Source organism: Numenius arquata, chromosome 24 (genome assembly GCF_964106895.1).
Source record: "Numenius arquata chromosome 24, bNumArq3.hap1.1, whole genome shotgun sequence".
Classification (NCBI taxonomy): Eukaryota; Metazoa; Chordata; class Aves; order Charadriiformes; family Scolopacidae; genus Numenius; species Numenius arquata.
In genome coordinates, this window is record NC_133599.1 from 6,423,109 (window position 1) to 6,442,780 (window position 19,672).

Sequence of the window (19,672 nt, forward strand, 5' to 3'; positions counted from 1 at the left end):
GGGGCGGCGGCGATCGGCGCCAGCCCGGACTGATGTCACGGCGGCCGCCGCCCCGGGCGCCCGGCGGAGGAGGGCACCGGGCGGGCCCCGCCACCCGCCCGCCACCGGGGAGCCCCGGCACGGCCTCTCCGCCACCCCCACATGCCCCACCGCCACCGGGGAGCCGCGGCACTGCCCCACCGCCACCGGGGAGCCCCGGGACCCGGCACGGCCCCACCGCTATACCCATCCGCCTCATGCCACCGGGAACCCCGGCACTGCCCCACCGCCACCGGGAACCCCTGGCACTGCCCCACTGCCATTGGGGACCCCCGGCACTGCCCCACTGCCACCGGGAACCCCTGGCACTGCCCCACTGCCATTGGGGACCCCCGGCACTGCCCCACTGCCACCGGGAACCCCTGGCACTGCCCCACTGCCACCGGGGACCCCCGGCACTGCCCCACTGCCATTGGGGAGCCCCGGGACCCGGCACGGCCCAACTGCCGCCCCCACCCTCCCCACGCCACCGGCGACCCCCGGGCCCTGGCACTGCCCCGCTGCCACCACCACCCACCCCGTGCCACCGGGGACCCCCAGGCCCCAGCACTGCCCCGCTGCTACTGGGCATGCCACCTCATCCCACTCCCTGGGGATCCCACCCCATCCTATTCTCATGGAGGGGTAGGGAGGGGGATGGGGGAGGAGGGTTGAATCCACAGTGGCTCCCTAAAACCAGCAGCCTGGTTGCCAAGCGTATGTGCCACCAGTACAACCTACCAGATATTTTGGTTGGTATTTTTTTATGCTCAAAGTTTTGCTCTAAAATAAAAGTTGTAAGAGAAGGTGTGGCGAACAGGGGAATAACAGTGACTCTTGCAGCAGCTTCCCACCCAGAACAGCAATGGAACCCACAACCAACAACAACAACGTGTCCCCATGTCCATGCTACTGGGGGTGAAGGGACATGGGGACAATAGAGATAAGAAATAAGCGCAGCACAAAACTGTGAGGGAAAGGCTACCACAGGGGCATTGGGAAAACAGTTCCAGCACAGTGGCATGGCAGAGCTCGGAGCTGGGACGGGAGGGCTCGCAGCAGTGAAAAGGTGGAAGCACTACAGGTAACCTCGGTGTCTGCAGGAGCAGAGGTACTGCCTCCACCTCCTGACGTCCCACAGACCCTGCCGTAACCTCACACCACACGTTAGTGCCCTCTGTGCCCGAACATCTCAGGAGCAGCCTACAGAAATTGTGGCTGTGGGGCTACAAAGTGTGGCTGCAGGGCTAGAAAGCTGCTATTTTCTATCTGTTTCCATGCCAGGGCAGCACAGGAGCCCAAGAAGACCCAGGACCTTGTAAAAAACATGCTGAGGCTCCAGGTAACGCTGTTTCCAGCGTGAAAAGCCGAGGGCAGTCCACATGCAGCCCTGCAGCGTGACCCAGCGCCAAAGGGTCCATCAGACCCAGGTCACTGCTGCGTCTCAGACCCCCCAGCATGGCCATGCAGTCCCAGTTTGCCTGTAGGTGTTCCCTTGGGTGCTCATCCCTGCTTGGTTCTCAGCTTGATGGGGTACAAACTCCCACTCTCCATCCCCCTGGGAAACATCTCCCTATATTCCCCCCCGAATACTCCCCCTCATCCCGTGGAGGCTGGCTGCAACAGCCAGGCAGGGACGGGAGGGGGATATCGTCCCCAATTCTCAGTGAACCCCACACAGGGACAGGAACCTGGTGGCAGTGGGCAGAGAAAGGATCTTCCCTTTCTTATGCATTTCTGGTGTCCTGGAAGATTCAAAGAAGATTCGGTCCATCATTGCTCTGTCACCTGGATGTGGAGGCCAGGAAAAGGCAGCCCCTTCCAGGAGCTGCTCCACAGGGAGCTCTGGGAGGGGAAACCAGGAGAAGGGGACAGCTTTGCTGAGGCCTCTGTGCTCCATGAGGATCTTCCAGCCGCTGTAGTAGATCAGGACAGAGAGAAGCTGGATGCTCCAGTGCTCCTAATTCATAGAATCAGAGAATGGTTTGGGTTGGAAGGGACCTTAAAGATCATCCAGTTCCAAGCCCCTGCCCTGGGCAGAGACACCTCCCACTAGACCAGGTTGCTCAGCTCTTCCTAACTGCTGTGGCCATGGACAGGATTGTCAAGCCAGGCCAAGATGCAGTTAACAAAAGCTCCCGTTTAATTTCTCTTGCCTGCACTGGCCATTTTCTACTCGAAAAATCTAAGTAGGCATTAAAGAAAAAAGGCAGCTGGCACGAAGAGGCTGTCTGCTGCTCTCTGGGGCTCACAAGATCCTTCCTGCTCATTCTCCTCTCCTGAGGAGAATGCCCTCCTAGGGCAGGCAGCCCCTTTGCAGGATGGCCGAGGAGACCAGGCTGCCCCGGCTGCTGAGAGCACATTACTGGGATTGGGAGGAAGGGAGGAGGACTGGGACTGGGCAGAAGCAGGGAGGTGCTTCCTTTGAACCTGGAAAACTTTGACATTAGATTTGACAGTGATTTTGCTCTGAACTCTGGGTAAGAAATTCCTGGTCCTGAACCAAGACCTGGAACAAAGGAAGGGGACGAGGATCACGAGGGGGATGTGCTGCTCACATCCTGTATGCAGGGAAGGCTTTTGTCACCGAACACTAGGCTGCCTTTTGTCTTGCCAGTGGGAGAGGAGCCGCGCTGCCATGGCAGGTGGGCATCACCCACCCAGCCCCTGGCCAAGCACGGACAAGCAGAGCAGAGGTGACCTGAAGGACCCAATCTGGCTGGGCATGGCCCATCCAACAGCTCAGAGCACAGCAGGTCACCTCATCAGTCGGGGACATTAGGGACAGGCAGCATTAGGAATGTATCAACCGGGCGCTCAGGGCCCCACTGAAGGGAATGTGTGGGTCTTAGTTAACTGGGTACAGCCGTATTACTGAGCAGGGCATTACCAGTTACCACGACGCACATTCGCACACTGTGAAGAGGATGGTGACATGAGCACCTTGGCATCACCCACTGCAGTTGGTCATGATGGCCACAGACCTTCCACGGGTTCCCCGAGGCCTTGCAGAGATTTAGAGCCTTACCCCAGAGCTGACGTCGCTCCAGCACGCGGGGATGAGCATCTTTTCCTCTGGAGGTTGGGAAACCTCTGCCAGGTGACTCAGAGGATGTGTCTAACACACGCTGCTTGAGATGGTGCTGCAGATGCCAGCCTCCAGCAGACCTGGACAGACCTGTCCCCTCCAGCTGGCTTCCCACCAGTGACAACAGGGGCTGGCAGGTTTCCGAGGCTCATGTGCCCCCATTTCTTTCCTCCAGAGGAGGTGGAGTGGGTGTATTAAAAGCTGGCCATCGGCTCCAGAAAGGGTCCCTGCATCCCAAAATTCAGGGTCCACTGCTGCAAACCAGTCTGGTCTCTGCTCTGAGGCTGTTTGCCGCAGTGGGGGAGGGAGGAGGAGATGGGGCTGGTGAAGCACAGAAGCCCGGCTGCAGAGTGAGTGTGGTCCAGGCCTGTCCCTCCCCAGCACGGACAGTGGGATGCCTTGCCGTCTGACAGCGGGACGCTGTCTCCCTGTCCGGGAAGGCAGGGAGTCGAAATGGCCACATCTCACCTCCCGATGCCTGCCCCAACCACCAGACGTGTCTCTCAGAGTGCGCACCACGGGGCTCTCCTTTCCCTTTCTCTCGCTGCAGCCTCCCCACCGACCCAACGATGCCCAGCAGACCCAGGGGACGCAGGACACCAGAAGTTGTCACTTTGGATCCCGCTCTGGCCGGAGCCGAGCTGTGCCAGAGCCGGGCGGGTGTCGTGGGTCCCCACGCCATCTAGTGTTGTAGTGGGAGTGGGAAAGGCTGGGATTCCCAAACCAGTCCCAGTCTCTAACTGGGAATTTTACCAGCTCCAGTTTGATTTAAAAAAAAAAAAAAAAAAAAAAAAAAGATTTAAAGGATTTAAAGCTCGGTTTCACACAGCGCAATCTGCACACAAGGGCACGATTTAAAGGTGCCAGGGCCTCGCACGGCCGGGCACTCGGGAACGGTCACACCAGGACATTGAGGCAAACAGTGTCCTGGGTCAGTGGAGTGGGAGCAGAGGTGCCAAAAGGACTGACCAAAAGCAATCAAGGCATCAAAAACTGCTGTAAAGAGCTTGAAACCAAACCAGCAGTATTCACAGCACAACGTCAGGGCAATCGAAACCTTCAAAGAGAGCGGAGTTCACAAGCTCTCCGATTCCTGCATGGATCCACCACGGCTCTCGCAGCTGGTGGTGTAAAATTATTTTTCAATGAACATAAAGGGACTAAGGAATTTATTTTTTTTAAACTTCAGACAAACGTGCTGCTGGCAGAGGTAAGAACAGATCTAGACCACTCCAGAAAGTTATTTTGTTTTATAAATAAAGCAGTTATTTGTAATAGAGCAGATAAAGAAAAATGAGAGAGAGACTGAAAAGAAGGAAACTGGTTCTTAAAGATATCGGCCGCTGGGAGCACACGGACACGGGTTTCTCTCAGGATCCGGGAGACGCATTGCCAAGCTGTATGTCCTCCTGTTGATCATCCCAGGACCAGACCCAGAATAATGAATTTTTGTCCAGAAACTCACTGCTGAAATAGGTGGAAGGCCAGAGCTGGACTGAGTTTGAAGGACTAGATCGTAGGGAAGCAGAGATGGGGCTGCAGTCACATGTGTCAGGGATCCAGGGCACCTGAGATGACGGAAGGATGGCAAGAGGCTCGTAGTCACAGATGACAGTCTCCTCCTCCAGCCAAGTTATTTTTTGTCTGGGGATACATTCCATGTTTGAGAGCAGGCAGATCTGGAATAGAGCGGCGCCATCCTTCTGCCTGCGATTGCTCCAGAGTGGTGGCAGAGAGCACACACGACGTCTCCAGGAAGGGACAGCACTGACCCACAACACACAGAGGGAATCCTCAGGCTGGGGACACATGGGAACCTCTGCATGTGCAAAGCACCTCTGCATCCCAGGAACAATGGTACCTATGGCAGAATTTTCGGGATCACTGCTTGTGCGATTTACAGCCAGTTGTCATGAGATGCATCTGTGCAGGACTTCCTGGCATCCAGAAGCTTAGTCAGATGTGCAGGAACCCTAGACAAATGCAGAAAACTCACCAATTATTCCTCGGTAAAATTCCTATAAGGAAAATAAAAAGTATGTTTTAAAAACCTAGATGGCCGACAGCCTCGATCAGGGAGTTTTCGTAGGAGCATGGGGTGGTCTTGTCAGCGCTGGGGGGAAACGGGATGGCCTCCCCCCCGTCACAGGTGGGGAAGGTGCTCACAGGACCGTAAGCTGAATCGCCAGCACGGCTCTGCCCATCACTCTGAGCAAGAGCTAAGGCTCACGGCAGCCTGGCATGCAGCCAGGGGTAATTAAACTCTGGAAGCAGTAGATGCAGAGTTAAGGAGCTCCAGGCCTGGTTCAGCATGGACTAGGCACACTCGTCATCACGAATAACCCATCCGCCGGGGAGAATGTGATACAGGGCACAGGAGGACCATGGCTGGTCACGCTGAACACGACCAGCCCGCTCCGGGAGCACGTGCCGAGGGATCCCGGCCTCCAGCAACCCGTGGCCAGAGGCCTTTCTGACGGAGGACGGTGACTCTGTATTCACGGCCCTTGATTGATTTACTGCCATTAATTTGTCCAGTTGCTTTTAAAGCCATTTCAACAGCTCGCGTCCTTACTGCCCTGCTGCCAGGAGCCCACACTACACTGCGCGTTGTGGGAAGCCCTTTTCCATGTTGCTCTTCTCCAAACGATTTCTATACTTCTAATTCCTCACTCCAGTTTTGCAGTTTCAGACTGCTAATGAACCACGATCTGGCATTTCTATGAATATTTAGTAGCCCTTAATGTGGCCCCTAACTCTGTTCGTTAGAGTGGTTCCGAATAATTTGCATGCTGGGGATATCAATACACTGTGCTGCAGTTCCCGGGGTTTTCCCTGGAACTCTGTTGAAAACTGCTGGGTTGTTTTTTTTTTAAGACTAATGAGCAAATGCCATCTGGTCGGGGGGATTTGTCACCGTTCACTTAGCAGTGTGCTCGTTCTGAGACTCCTCTAACGAACAATTTGAGGCAAATCCTCTGTTTGGCAGCCCCACACCACAGAATAGCCTGAAGAAGAGGGGCAGCCCCTCCACTCGGGATGAAAGCTGAGCTCTGCTCTCTGCTAGGAGAGACGGATCCTCGGCACCTTCCCAAGCAGAGCCAGGCGGGCACCGCAGGGTGCTGCCAGCAGGACGCTCCAGCCACGAGAGGGGGCTCAGAGAAGGCACAACGAAGCCAACCCAAACATCTCAGCCCCAAACGCTCTCAGTTTGGTTTGGCTACAGCAGGTAGAGCTGGAAGGGAGCAGCCTGCAGGGCTCCAGACATCACTCTCCATCGTAGGCCGGTACACGGGGACATGGAGACCCACTGGGCCTGGTGGATGTGACGATGGTGTCGCTGCATCCTGGTAGACCTCCACTCCTCCGTTCCTCCACGCCTCCTCTCCTCGCCTCACAGCTCCCTGGGCTGGTGCCACCTGAGCGCCACTCGCCTGGGGATGGCCATGTTGTCCCAAATCTGTGCTCTTTACCCGCTGTGCAAGCCAATAACATGCAGAACAGAGGTATTTTCAAGTTGATTCCATTAATGCACAGAAATGGGGTGCTCATCCCAAGGGAGCACATCTTAGTTTCAAAAAATTCCCTTTTTATACACTATTACATATTCTAATGAATAATACATATTCATTGTTATTCACTTTGATGAGTGGTCCGAGACTTCTTCGCTTCCAGTGTAAATTAGTGCACAGACTCTGTTTTCTCCTTCCATCGTTCTCTTTCGAGGAGGTGGTCTTCCTTCGGGTGGGCGGTCAATGGGTGGGTGGTCGCAGTCTCCCCCCGCCCAAACTCCCTTTTCCCTCCTTCTCCTCTAATCTTGGCAGTTCCAGGTGCTTTTCAGGGTTTGCTGACCCGGCCTACAGTTCAGCGCTCCCTTCTCAGGAATATCCCGCCTGTTAACAGAGCCACATTGTCTAGTAGTTAGAGCCTTAATTTAATCTTAGATGAATCATGTCCAGTTACTATTTATCTATAAATGATCAGGGTTGGGGCTGTACAGAGGACTTTTAGCAGCAGCAAGTTCCCTTAACTGCTTCAATGACATCTTGCATTTCATTTTTCTAGTTAATTTTACTACTCCGGGTTTAACTACAGGAAAAAACTTTGAAAAGGCCTCTCTGGAAGCTCAGTATCGCCCCGGCCGCCTCACTGCCACCCCTGCGGGCAGGACCGGACAGGTTTGGCCCGGTGGCCGTGACAGACGAGGCCTTTCTCCGTGCCAGCCATTCCCCCTCACCCTCGCCGTCCCCACAGGCCGCCCCGGCTCCTCCCGCCCCACAGAGCCGCCCCCAGGGGCCGGCGGGGCCCGCGGCGGGCCGGGCGCGGCCATGGCGGCGGCGCGGGGACCGCTGGGAGTTGTAGTCCGTGCGGCGCCCAGGTGCGGCAGGGCGCGGGGGCTGCCGGGAGCGGCGTCCTCCCCGGCGGGCAGGTGCGGCGTCCTCCCGGCGGGAACTACATGTCCCGGGGTGCCGCGGGGCGCGGGGCGGTGCGGGCGCGGCGGCGGCGGCAGCGGCGGGGGCGTAGCGAAGATGGCGGCGGGGGCGCTGCGCCCCGCTCCCGGCTGAGGCGCCGCGCGCTCCCTGCGCCTCAGTGCGGGCGGTGGCGATGTCGGAGCCGGAGCACCTGGGCGGGAAGCGGGCCGAATCGGCGCGGCTGCGGCGGGCCGAGCAGCTGCGGCGCTGGAAGGGCTCCCTCACCGAGCAGGAGCCGGTGGCGGAGGGGGGCGGCCGGGGCCGGCACCGAGGCGGCGGGGGGTCTCGCGTCCGCTTCGAGGAAGGGGCCGTCTTCCTGGCCGCCTGCTCCAGCGGCGACACCGAGGAGGTGAAGCGGCTGCTGGGCCGCGGCGCCCGCATCGACACCACCAACGTGGACGGGCTGACAGCCCTGCACCAGGTACCGGCAGCCCGGGCCCGGGGCGGCCCCTTCCCTTCCCCCGCCGCGCCCGGGAGCGGGGCAGGGGCCCCTGGGTCGCGCTGCCCTCGGCCCCGGGGCCGGCGGGGGACGAGGGTTTCGGCCGCTGCCCCGGTGCTGGCGGAGGGGGAGGGCAGAGCCGTACCTGCGGGAGCGGGTGTTTATAAACACGGCGGCGGCGGGAACGCTCCCACCCGGCCTCGTCCTGCGCCTTCAGGCGGGTCTGGAGCGGGGACCGCGGCCGGGGGGAGCGCGGCGGCAGATTCCCGTCCAGCGGCTTGATGGACGGAGTCCTCACAGGGATATTAAGTAGCTTAATTAGCAACATAAAGCATGGGGCTGGCAGAGCTGCGAGGCAGGTTTGGTGGCCAATTTATTAATATTTGGAAAGCTTCTGACTTTGTGTTTGGGGTCTGCTGAAATAGCAGCACTACGAGGAAGATTTCTTGGGGGGGTGGTGGTGTTTGCAAGGTCAGAAGTGTCTCATCGGCTTCTGTGTTTGTGTTATATCAGAGTTGCATTGAAACTCCCCAAACTGCGCTTTGGCAGCCGTTGCAGGGACCAGAGAGTGCCCACGTCTCAGATAAGCGACGTAGATTCTATTAATATTCATCCAAATGCGCCGGAGATCATACAGGGGTGGTCGCAGGAGTAGCCTCCGAGCAGTAAAGCCATCCCTGTCTGGAAACATGTGCTGTGTTTCATCTGTAGCTTTTGCTGTCGTTGTGTAAATGAACAGGAATGTAAGGGAGCATGTGAAATTGCTACCCTTTAATGTTGGGAAACCTGTTGCTATCTAAGACTGATTCAGAATTGAGCCGGGCATGTGAAATCGGTGTCCCAGATTGCTGCATCTGGTCAGTGAAATGAATCTGATTTGAACCCGGGCCAGCCTCGGGAAGAAAATTTTCTTAGCTCAAGATCTCGTAGATTAAGCATGTAGTGTAACGAGGGGACGGGGAAAAGCAGCACAGTCCAGGAATAACATCTGGAAATAATGTGTTTGTAAAGAATAATGCTCTAATAGCACAAATAGCAGGGCAGTAATTGAGTTGATGAGGCTTTCTTCTTGCTGGGCTGGTATTGTTGAACTGGAGCATTTGGGACGTTTAGAAGCGCGGTTCACAAGCTCGCTTGCTCGTGGCTGTCAGTGAACAAGGGGCAGGGATATTTATTCATTTTGTTCTGGAGTTCCAAAAATAAGTTACGAAGCAAAGAGCAGAGGAGCTTACAGACCATCAGGTTGAATCAGACTTCAGTTGGCAAAGCAGTGAACTTTGTAATGGCTCAGCTTTTTTGTTGGGTTTTGTTTTGTTTTGTTTTTTTTTTTGGTATAGCTATAGCAAGTAAGTTACGCTGCTAAAGTCATCTCCAACACAGCACATACACGTTTCTTATCACATAAGTAAATAATCGTATAGACACTAGTAAGAGCCAGTCAGTGAAGAGCTGGTTATTAAAAGCGTTTTGACAAGCAAGGAGGCTGAATGGAAGGTGGACGGAAGTAAGGCAGAGTTGGGGTGACTTCACGAGGGCTTTCCAGCCAGGATTATGATCTCTCCGGGAGTGTCCGAGTGTCCTGCTCATGTACGTAATGTGACGCTTGGCCAAAAGTGTATGGTGGAGTGTGTTAGACTCATCAGACAATGGGCGATGATCTCTGCAAGGTCAAACTTCTCAAATATATGGCAAGCTATATATTGCCGAGCAGGCTGCAGATATAATTCTGTGTACGTAAAGAATTGTGTCTTAGGAGCTGAGTGTCGGGTAACGCTGAACAGTAACACCTGGGGCTTGGTACTTGGAAGAGCTTTTAGATGAGTGAGTAGTCAAGCAGATGGTAGCTGTGCAAGTCTCTTGCATGAAATGTTTCTTCAGAAACTTTACAGGAAGGGAGGTTGACCTTACTTTGAATTTAATAAAAGTTTTGTTCCAACGTCCCGTTGACGTATTAACATTTTCTCATCTGCGTACCTCGGGGAACACCACAGAGCACCGAGACGTTCTCGCACACCCAAATGGAGCAAACACTCATTTGTTAAGAGGTTTTGCTGTAAGTGTGTATCTTGAGGCTGTAACTCTGTATCAGATGAAAATGCTTGTTACCCTGGTTGAAGAGGTTGCTGTGAGTTCCTTAGCACTGAAAGCGTCCCAAATATGTTTGTTTTCTTATTACCTGGGGAATGATATTGTCTATGGTGAAGTGTGGGCTGAGGTCCAGTTAGGCTGAGGGTCTCCAGAGTGCATGTAATACGTGAAGGGTTTTTTAATAACTTAGTATTAGAAACGTAACGTTATGAGATATAGGGCAGATGGTAGTGACTGTCTGTTCTTGTTTAATACTTGTAAAACCAAGCAGCCATGCATTGAGGAAGGAAATCCTACACATTGGAAACAGTTTGCTTTGTTGAAAGAAAGATTGGTTTTGGTTTTTTTTTTTCCTTTGGTTAAAGAACTTCACAGTAAGTGAGATTTGCTCTGTACAAGCATGTGTCTTTTTAGGCCATGGAAGGGTTAAGAAAGTCAATTGACTTATTTGTCAGAGGCGGCATCTGCTTCTACAAAACCTAAGCCAAATCTTACAAATTGGGTTAGTTTGTTTGAAGTGTGCAGCGGCCCCAAATGTTGCGTGGTGTTCAACAGAGGTAAAATTACACTTTCTCTGGTATCTGGGCCACTGTGACTAAGAACCTTTGTGTACTCGCTGGGTGAGAACCTGTCTTTGCTATTTATAGCTATGAAGCTGTATTTTGAAAATAACCTTTTAAATTACAAGTGGTGTTTCGGAGCCTCCAGCTTGCATTGTCATCCTCTTTGGAGGCATCAGGTACAGCATAAACCTCCGCCACAGGCCAGCGTCTGTTATCTCATTGTGGCTTCAGTTATACCTGTGTCTGTACCTCAGTGCCTGCAAAATGCGTCCGGATGCACATCAATCCCAGGTCTTCAGTTATTAACTTCAATATAGTGTATGTTTGGCAGTGGTTTAGTGTCTAATGCAGAATGGAAAGGGAAATATTAGCTAAACACCAGTGAACATTTAGAAATCGTCAAGAAAACTGCTACCAGGAGGTGAAACAAACTATGGTCGCAGTTGAACTTCTTTAGTGTTTGAGGATGGTGAGGAGCGGGCATGAAACGCTCTCCCTTCCTCCTGAGCGACAGATGGAACCAGCAGATGAACCAAGAGTCAACTTCTATGAAAATTGAGTCTTAAGGGAAGAAAATTCTGATGCTTCTAGTTGGGAAGGCATCTCCAAATGCTTGTTGACAGTGCTTGTTTGTCTTTAAGGGCTGGTTCACAAACAATGACAACAGAACAGATTGTTTGTCCTTTGTCTGCCCTTTGATGATTTACCCGCTGTTTCCCTTTTGTGTGTTCCTGGAGAAATGAGTTGTTCATTAAAGAGCTCCTGAGTTTGTCATTCACAATGTTCTGACAGTAGCTTGGCACTTGTTTTTGACTCATTTTCAGGTGCTGGGCACCTGTGGTGATTCAGAAGCTGCTTCCTGAAAAGTCGGGTACTTCGGGCGGTGATTCTGGGTTGGGTAGTGGGGGCTGAAACCTCTCTGGCAGTTCCCAGTTTAAGTTGTTCCCGCTGCGGAGCCAGGGCTGTAAAACCACAGGCATGTCCAGTTGCTCTTCAGAGCTTTATAAAGCGGCATCCGTCTCAAACTAAGGCTGGCTAATTTTTGGTTGCTGCTCAGTGAATTTGGCCCTTTACTTGCTTCCAAACAGCATGTGCAGTCCTAGCAAAGCAGAAGGCAGCAGAATTTTTGGACAGTTCAAAAACACAGCCAGGGGTAATGCATTAGAGACCACTCTCCATACTCACAGTGTCTAGAGACTGAAGGTTGGAAGAATCATTGAGGTACTAACACCAGAACTAAATCAGGGAGACCGAGGGGAAGGAAGACGGGATTCCTGTGTGGATTGGTGTTTTTTCTAGCTGGGACGTCACTGGTAGAGAGCTCAGAGCACAGGGTTGGAGCTGCAGCAGAGGCTGAAACCTGGGTTTGTTTTGCAGGACAGCAGGGCAAGGGGGGGGATTCTGCCCCTCTGCTCCGCTCTGGGGAGAGCCCCCCAAGTGCTGCCTCCAGCTGTGGGGCCACCAACATCAGAAGGACAGGGACCTGTTGGAGCGGGGCCAGAGGAGGCCACGGAGATGCTGGGAGGGCTGGAGCCCCTCTGCTGTGAGGACAGGCTGAGAGAGTTGGGGGGGTTCAGCCTGGAGAAGAGAAGGCTCCAGGGAGGCCTTTGAGCCCCTTCCAGTCCCTAAAGGGGGCCTACAGGAGAGATGGGGAGGGACTCTTGATGAGGGAGGGGAGCCATAGGACGAGGAGGAATGGTTTTAAACTGATTGAGATGGGGAAGAACTTCTTTGCTGTGAGGGTGGTGAGAGCCTGGCCCAGGCTGCCCAGAGAAGCTGTGGCTGCCCCATCCCTGGAGGGGTTCAAGGCCAGGTTGGAGGGGGCTCGGAGCAACGTGGTCTGGTGGGAGGTGTCCCTGCCCAGGGCAGGTGGTTGCACTGGATGATCTCTAAGGTCCCTTCCAACCCAAACCATTCTGTGATAACTGAGATAGATCCAACAGTCATTACCCACACAGAGCGCTCATACAGCAACAGCTTCCAGAAGTTTCTTATTCACCAAAAGGTGGGAGCTGGCTTGTGCCTTGAAATATAACAATGTGCAGTGACGTGGAAACTCCTGAATGAAGCACTGACGTACTCCATACACACATGGTTGGGGCATCACAGCTGTACTTTAAGGTAGTTTAGCTTGTGATCTTTTAATCGGTGATGATAGTGTCGTACATCAGGCTACGTTTTTTAATACTGGGTTCCTGCATTGTGTAAAATACGTTAGTCCTGGGAAGAGGAGGTTATCTCGGGAGAGTCATACCTTTTCCACTGCGCTCTGCAGAGTTTCTTTCCAAAGGTTGCTTCTGCCAATGAAAATAGAAAGCGCAAGCTGTTTGTACTGTACTGAAGGCTGCTCATCCAACTGAAATATGACACTGTCAAAAATAGGGTTTATCACTAGGGCAAATGAAATACCTTTTTGGGGGGGTTCACTTATAAATGGGAATGCAACGCTATGTAAGTGAATAAAGTGAGAAAGTTTGGGAGCTACCTACCATACACCAGGAATTTATTAGACAGAGCTAATTAAAATCAAAGTGCCGTTTTACCAACCTAATGCTTTTATTTTCTTGGTTTTGGCTTACTCAGTCCCTTTCTTGGCTTGATGTTTTGTCCCTGTGGGTTAGTTCCATTGTCTGTCCCTTGCATCTCTATTTCAAAACAAGCTCCCAAGTGGGCAGAGTTAACTCTTAGACTAAACAAACTAACCTTGAACTGGACTGAGGTGGTGCCTGGGAGAAGTCCTGCTCCTTGCAGCCGCTGGAGGAAGCCTTCCTTTGGTTTAGGGGCAGTTTCTCAGCTGGTCAGTGAGCCTTCTGGCAACCGAAGCCCAGCACTCATCGCTCGGCTACTGGTGCTGGGAGGAAAATCGCTCTGGTTTAGCGAGTAGATGGATATTTGCGATGGGAAGTGCCCATCTTCATTGTTTCCTTCCTCAGCCTCTGTTTATCCTGTGCAGTGAGGAGCCGGAGTCAAGCTCTGTCGCTCCCCATAAACAGCAAGCGAACTGATGGGGTTTTCAGCTACAACTTCCTTTCTGGCAGGAGCTGGAAGCGATGTCCCTGGTCCCTTAGAGCTGTCTCTGGAGGAGTTCTCCCCTGCACAGCGGTGCTGCCGGGCAGGCCAGGGCTCTGCCCCACGGGGAAATCTCCACTGGGAAGCAAAGGTATTTTAGGGAAAGCTTGCTATACTTAATATCAGCTGAAAGCTTCCTGGCTTTTGCAAATAAAATTCTTGAGCCTGCATTAGAGATGGAGACAAGTCTTTAATGCTGCATATTTGTCTGTATCAACAATGTTTGATAAGGTTGAAAGCCAGCTCAGCAAAAAATGCAGGAATGAGCAGTGAGTGCCGGGGCTGTTCCGGAGCGGTGTCTTCCAGCTCCTGGTGGCACGGCTGAAACCTGCTGAACATCAAAGGCGACATTTATGTTCAGAACTCTCTCAGCTGTAACCTGGATGAAACTACCCTCATCCCGGTATTATTTTTGTAGTTTCTAATGCCTCCTGCTTGTTTTAAGGGTGAGTGTTAGGGGCTGGGAGCTGTTGCTGTTGCAAACAGGTTGAGAGCCTTAGAATTCAGATTAGGTTCTGCAGGGCTTGTGAGACATCTTAAGTGCTGGGTGTTGTAATATACTGAGATAATAACTGACTAATATTAAAATATAAGACTTTTGAGTCGGTATGCTAACTCTCAATTGAAGATTATTATATACCATAAGTCAGAAAGACCTGTCAGACTATGCATATTAGAGCAATCTTTTTAAGAAGGTTGGGAGAGGGGAATATTGAATATTATGTAAGTGGTTGTCTAAATTGAGATTTTTTTTCTTTCTAACTTTTGAATACAAATGAGGGCAGGGGAAGCATTAAATACTCTGAAATGTTTGCTCTGCTTTGTGAAAAAACTGTTTGTGCGCAGGGCTGGGATAGAAAAATTGAATGGAAGAGAAATCCAGACCCTTGCAGAGGAATCGCAGCCCCCAGCCTCCGGTTGCAGGCTCTCCCAGTGAGCGAGCTGTTTGACCTGGTGATGATGGTATGGCCCCAGCACGGTGGAGGTGCCCAGTATAAATCCTGGGGTCTGAGTCTGCAGTTTATTTTCAGCTGCCCTTCTGAAGGGGGGTGCAGCAGCTGTCCCTGCGATCTCCTTTATTGGGCTGCAGCAAACCGATCTGCGCGGGGACGGACGGTGCAGCCCGCGGGTGTTCGATGCGCCTGAGCAGCAAAATGTCAGCGTATAAGAATTTTGAGGGAATTTGGTGGGAATTTTGGCAAATCTAGGTAGGGATTTATTTTTTTTATGGGGTTCAGTTCAGCATGAATGGATTAAGAACAACTCCATGGTGAGTATAGTCTACAGAGGCCTGCGCAGAGAGATGTTTCAGGCTGCTCTCAACTGCTTGGAAATGGGGAGCGATGTGATGGAGCTCTTCAGAGCACGACTGTGTCCCGAGCTCCGACCTGCACAGCTTGGACGTGCCAAATCCTATTTCCTCTCTGCACTCCAGAGATGCATCTCTTACTGTGGTGGAAGAGGATCATTCTTAAATACTTAATTCTTAAAACGTGTTTTTCAGAGGAAATTTGCTTTTCTGGATTCCCAGGTTGGTGAGGATGGTGTCCCGCGCTGCTGACAGCCGAGTCCCCGGTCAGGCCTCTCTTTGCTCATCAAGCTGTTGACAATCATGAACATCAAAATTCTTGGTTCAGACACCTACGCATTTTCTCATGACAGCATTCATTCGTAATAATTGCAGTGTACAGTACTTACAAATAACTAGTGTTTTAGAAAATACATCTGTGTGCACTCTTAAATATTTTTGGGTTAAATTTTTGAAAGATCAGTCTCAGTTTTAAGCTCTCAGCTTGAATACAGTCTTTGCTCAACTGAAAACAACTGAAAATAACTGAAAATTCACTCTTAAGAGTAAATGATGTGAAGTTTTTTTTAATGCTGTTTTTTCTTAGTGGCTCGTTTCCTGTAGCTGAAGAAAAAATAGAACAGTCTTAACTTGCAGGAGTCTCACTAGAAATGTTTCCATAATACAATGAGCTGACCTTGCAGAGGGACACAAGCAGCTTCAGCATTGCTTTTCCAGCATTCAGCCTTGCTCATAAATCTTTGTGAAATGTACAGAATGCAGAATGACCACCTGCCATTAGCCTTTTCTGTGTCACTGCCTTTTCAGGGTAAAGCTAGACCTGGCCCCTCTCCGATACTGGGAGCCGGAGCATTGATTTGCCACAGTGATTGCTCACCATCCATTTCTGGAATCTGTCTGAAGCCACCTCCTATTTATAATTTGTCATTCCTCGCTGTCTTAGACAGTTAATGCGATTTCATTACAAAGCTTTATGCTTTTTTTTTTTTTTTTTCCATCTGAAATCATGCGGTAGCAACAACTCGTAGTACCGGGCCTTGTCTAAACACAGCCGCTGGTGTAGCGGGAGGTGACTCCGGCGGTGTTTGACTGAACTGGTGCAGTTTGTGTGGGGGCTCTGCTGGTCTAACTTGGCTTACGTCTGCGTAGTCTGGACGTGTAGATGTAATACCGTAACCCAGACGGATGTAGCCCAGCTTGAAGCTGGTAGAGCCCGCACACGTTGCTGCGGTGAGTTACCCGTACTGGTTTTGGGCCTGAATCGGTGCATCCCGGCTACTGCGGCGGTGGTTTCATTTTGAGGTCAAAGTGTGAAGCAGGGTTTCTTTTCCTCTTCCAGGATTTGAATTCATAGGAACTGTCAGCCTTACCCAAAACAATTACTAATGGTGGATTGATCTTGAGTGACAGCTTGGTGTGAGAGATGTCCATAGGGATTTCTCCCTTGGAGATGGCTGGTGTTGGTGTAGCCAGGACACTGCTCCGAGTTACATCATTGACAGAGACCCTGCTCTGCTGGCAGAAATCATCAGAATATTTACCTTAAACACCATTGTGGCTTTGGAGGATGAAATGTCATAAATTTTTATCTAACAAGCCATTTTGCTACCCCATTTGCTCGCTGCTTTCTTTAGGTTGGAATGCCATGCTCTCCAGCGTAGGCAGGTTTGGTGGTTTTGTGGATACCAACTGGATCTGAGCTGCCTGGTGCCATTAGCACAGCCGACACCTCTGCGGGAAGAGGCACATATCCTGAGCCCAGGCAGGAGTTCACCTGCACCCAGGACAGTCACACAAATGCTACAGACTTGCCAAGTGTCTGATTTAATATTTTTAAGTGATGTGATCGTGCCAGCAGAAGTTCCTGTGCAAGCAAATCGCGTGCCCTTGCTTGAGTCTTTTAATGAACATTGCAAGTGATGTTTGTACTAGTGGTGTGATCTATACATTGCATTAATGTAACAATTTCGGTTACCAAAAATGATTACACTGGCAAAGATGCCTTCAAAGCAACTTGATGGCACATGCAAAAGGCTATGTTCCAGCTTATTACCACAACATCTTCCTTTTTGGATGTGAGAGGTGGTTTTTAAGCGGACTGCAGCAAGTGTTTTAAGCAGAATTATGAATACTGAGCTGACATGGCTTTCCCTAGAGAAGGTTAGAAAGTGCTGCTGACTTGCTTCCGAAGGAGGCAGCATTTAGGTTAAACCTTCAAAGCCAGTTTCATCACTTGATGCCAGTTTTCAGTTCTTGTTTTGCTTGGTGCCTCTTAACTATGTTCTTAGGAAGCCGACTGAGCTGCCCTGTGCTCCGGCCGGCTCAGCTTACTGCATACTGATATTCCCAGCAGCCTGGGTAGCGTTTAGGGGATTCTGTGTATCGTGCACGAGCTTTGAAAGGTAGAATTTGTGTTCAAAATTACTGTTTCAAAGACCTTTGAGACGCAGAGAGTCAAGGTTGTGTATCAGAGTCTCTTCCAGACAGTTACATTGATAGTCCATAAGAGCAGCTCTCACGGCTGCCTCTCGTCTGCCTGCTCTGCCTCCCCGAGAACTCGGCAGCCTTTTTCTGCAGAGTTGCTCTCCAGCCAGGTGCCCCCATCCGTGTTGATGCAAGGAGTTACTGTGTCCCGGGGGCAGGACTTTGCATTTGCCTTACTTGACCTTCTCAAGCTCTTCACCAGGCCTGTCTCCTGCCTGTGCAGGTCCCTCTGAGAAGGATCCTTCCCCAGCCGCGCCAACCAGTTTGATATCATCTGCAAACTTGTCAAGAGTGCTCTCTGTCCCATCACTGGTGTTAATCAAGTTTGTTAATAAAGACATTGAACTGTGTTGGCCCCCAGGTTGATACCCTGAGGGACGCCACTGGCAATCAGCTGCCAGCTGGACCTTGTACGACTGGTCGCCTTTTGAGCCTGATATCCTAGACAATTTTCCATCGCCTTAACATCTGCTTCTGTAGTCCAGCTCTTGCCGATCTGGCTATTAAGAATACTCTCGGTGGTGGTGTCAGAGGTGTACCACGCTTGCTGTCCCGTCATCCACACAGCCAGCTTGTCATCGTGGAGGGCAATCGAGTTAGGCAAGATTTGCCACTGGTAAATCCGTGCTGGCTGTTCCCAGTCACCACCACCTCCTGCGTGCGGCTGGAAATAGCTTTCAGGAAGATTTACTACATGGCCTTTCCAGGGACTAAGGTGGGACTGACAGGCCCTGGATCCTTCTTATGTGATGGGTGGTGTTTGCCTGTCATCAGGAGCCTCCCTTTGTCACCATGACCTTTGAAAGATGACAGTGACTTTGCGGTGACATCAGCCAGCTCCCTCCTCAGCCGTGTCTGCATCCTGTCTGGTCCCAAAAGTGAGCTGTGGCCGTTCCTTACCCTTTCTTCCTGGGTAGGGGCTCTGGTGCCGCACAAAGTAGCTGCAGGACCAGTCTGCTTCTCCTGGGAACTATCCTTAGTCCGTCCCTTCTGGTGTGTCTGTCCCTCTTGTACCAGCCCCAGCCCAGCTCTGTGTGAAACTTCACTCTTACTCGCCTGCAGTTCTCTGCAGTGACTGTCGAACACTCCTGTGCACAGCAAACTAAACATTTCTAGGGCATTTTCCCGATTTCCTTATTTCCTGACTTTTTTTTTTTTTTCCCTTCTAAAAAATTTAAGTTTTAAGGTGAGGTCCCTGCCGGGAGGGAAATAGGAGGGGTTCTTTCTAGTTGACTTGTCTCTGAACTTCTTCAGAGTTCAGTCTTGCAGGAACACGGCCAGTGAGCAATTGCTGTCGTCTCATACCTGCGATGCCTTCCCTAATTTTTGGTGTAAACTTGCACAATGACCTAACCAACGATTCAGAGCTGCTTATCTGTCAGCACTAGTTCAGGTTTAAGGCATGTCGTGACCTCTTTTCCTCAGGAGTAGACACGCAATAAGAAGTAATGCCAGGTAATATCTCCCAAGGGAGATGGGGATTGTGGATTTCTGTTTCTTACTACCACTTTGCTAAATGCTTCTGGGGATCTGATGGGGATCTGATCAACACCTATAAATACTTAAAGGGTGGGTGTCAGGAGGATGGGGCCAGTCTTTTTTCAGTGGTGCCCAGGGACAGGACAAGAGGAAATGGGCAAAAACTTGAATATAAGAAATTCCATCTAAACATGAGGAGGAACTTCTTTACTTTGAGGGTGGCAGAGCGCTGGAAGAGGCTGCCCAGAGAGGTGGTGGAGTCTCCTTCTCTGGAGACATCCAGAACCCGCCTGGACACGTTCCTGTGCAACCTGCTCTGGGTGGACCTGCTTTGGCAGGGGGTTGGACTAGATGATCTTCAGAGGTCCCTTCCAACCCCATAGCATTCTGTGATTGTTAACCATCTTTAAGTACAGACATCGATGGGTCTTCAGGCTGGGGATATTCTCTTATCTTTCTTGGCTGCCTTACTTTTATTAAAGGGCTTAGGAATTGTCTCCCAGTTGCTGAAGAACGGTTTTTGCTGCTGCCATGTGCAGAATGGCTGACACTGCAGGAGATGCTGTAAAGCAAGCTGGACGGTCACTTTGGGTTTGAGAGTCCGCTTTAGTGGAGCCCTTTTTACTTTCAGTCCAGCTACTGCTGTAATCACTGCTGCACTTA

The 19,672-nt window shown here is 51.6% G+C and overlaps 1 protein-coding gene across 3 annotated transcripts in view; it reads left to right on the top strand.

Moving 5' to 3' along the window:
• The first annotated feature begins 7,615 nt into the window (after nt 1-7,615).
• Nucleotides 7,616-19,672, top strand: part of PPP1R12B (protein phosphatase 1 regulatory subunit 12B) — a 130,028-nt gene continuing 117,971 nt past the window's right edge. For 2 of the 3 annotated variants that reach the window (XM_074163416.1, XM_074163418.1), the window contains exon 1: nt 7,616-7,999. In XM_074163416.1, the coding sequence (XP_074019517.1) occupies nt 7,712-7,999 (288 nt within the window). In that variant the 5' untranslated portion in view covers nt 7,616-7,711. The remainder of the gene's footprint in view (nt 8,000-19,672) is intronic. The other variant, XM_074163417.1, reaches the window with a different exon arrangement.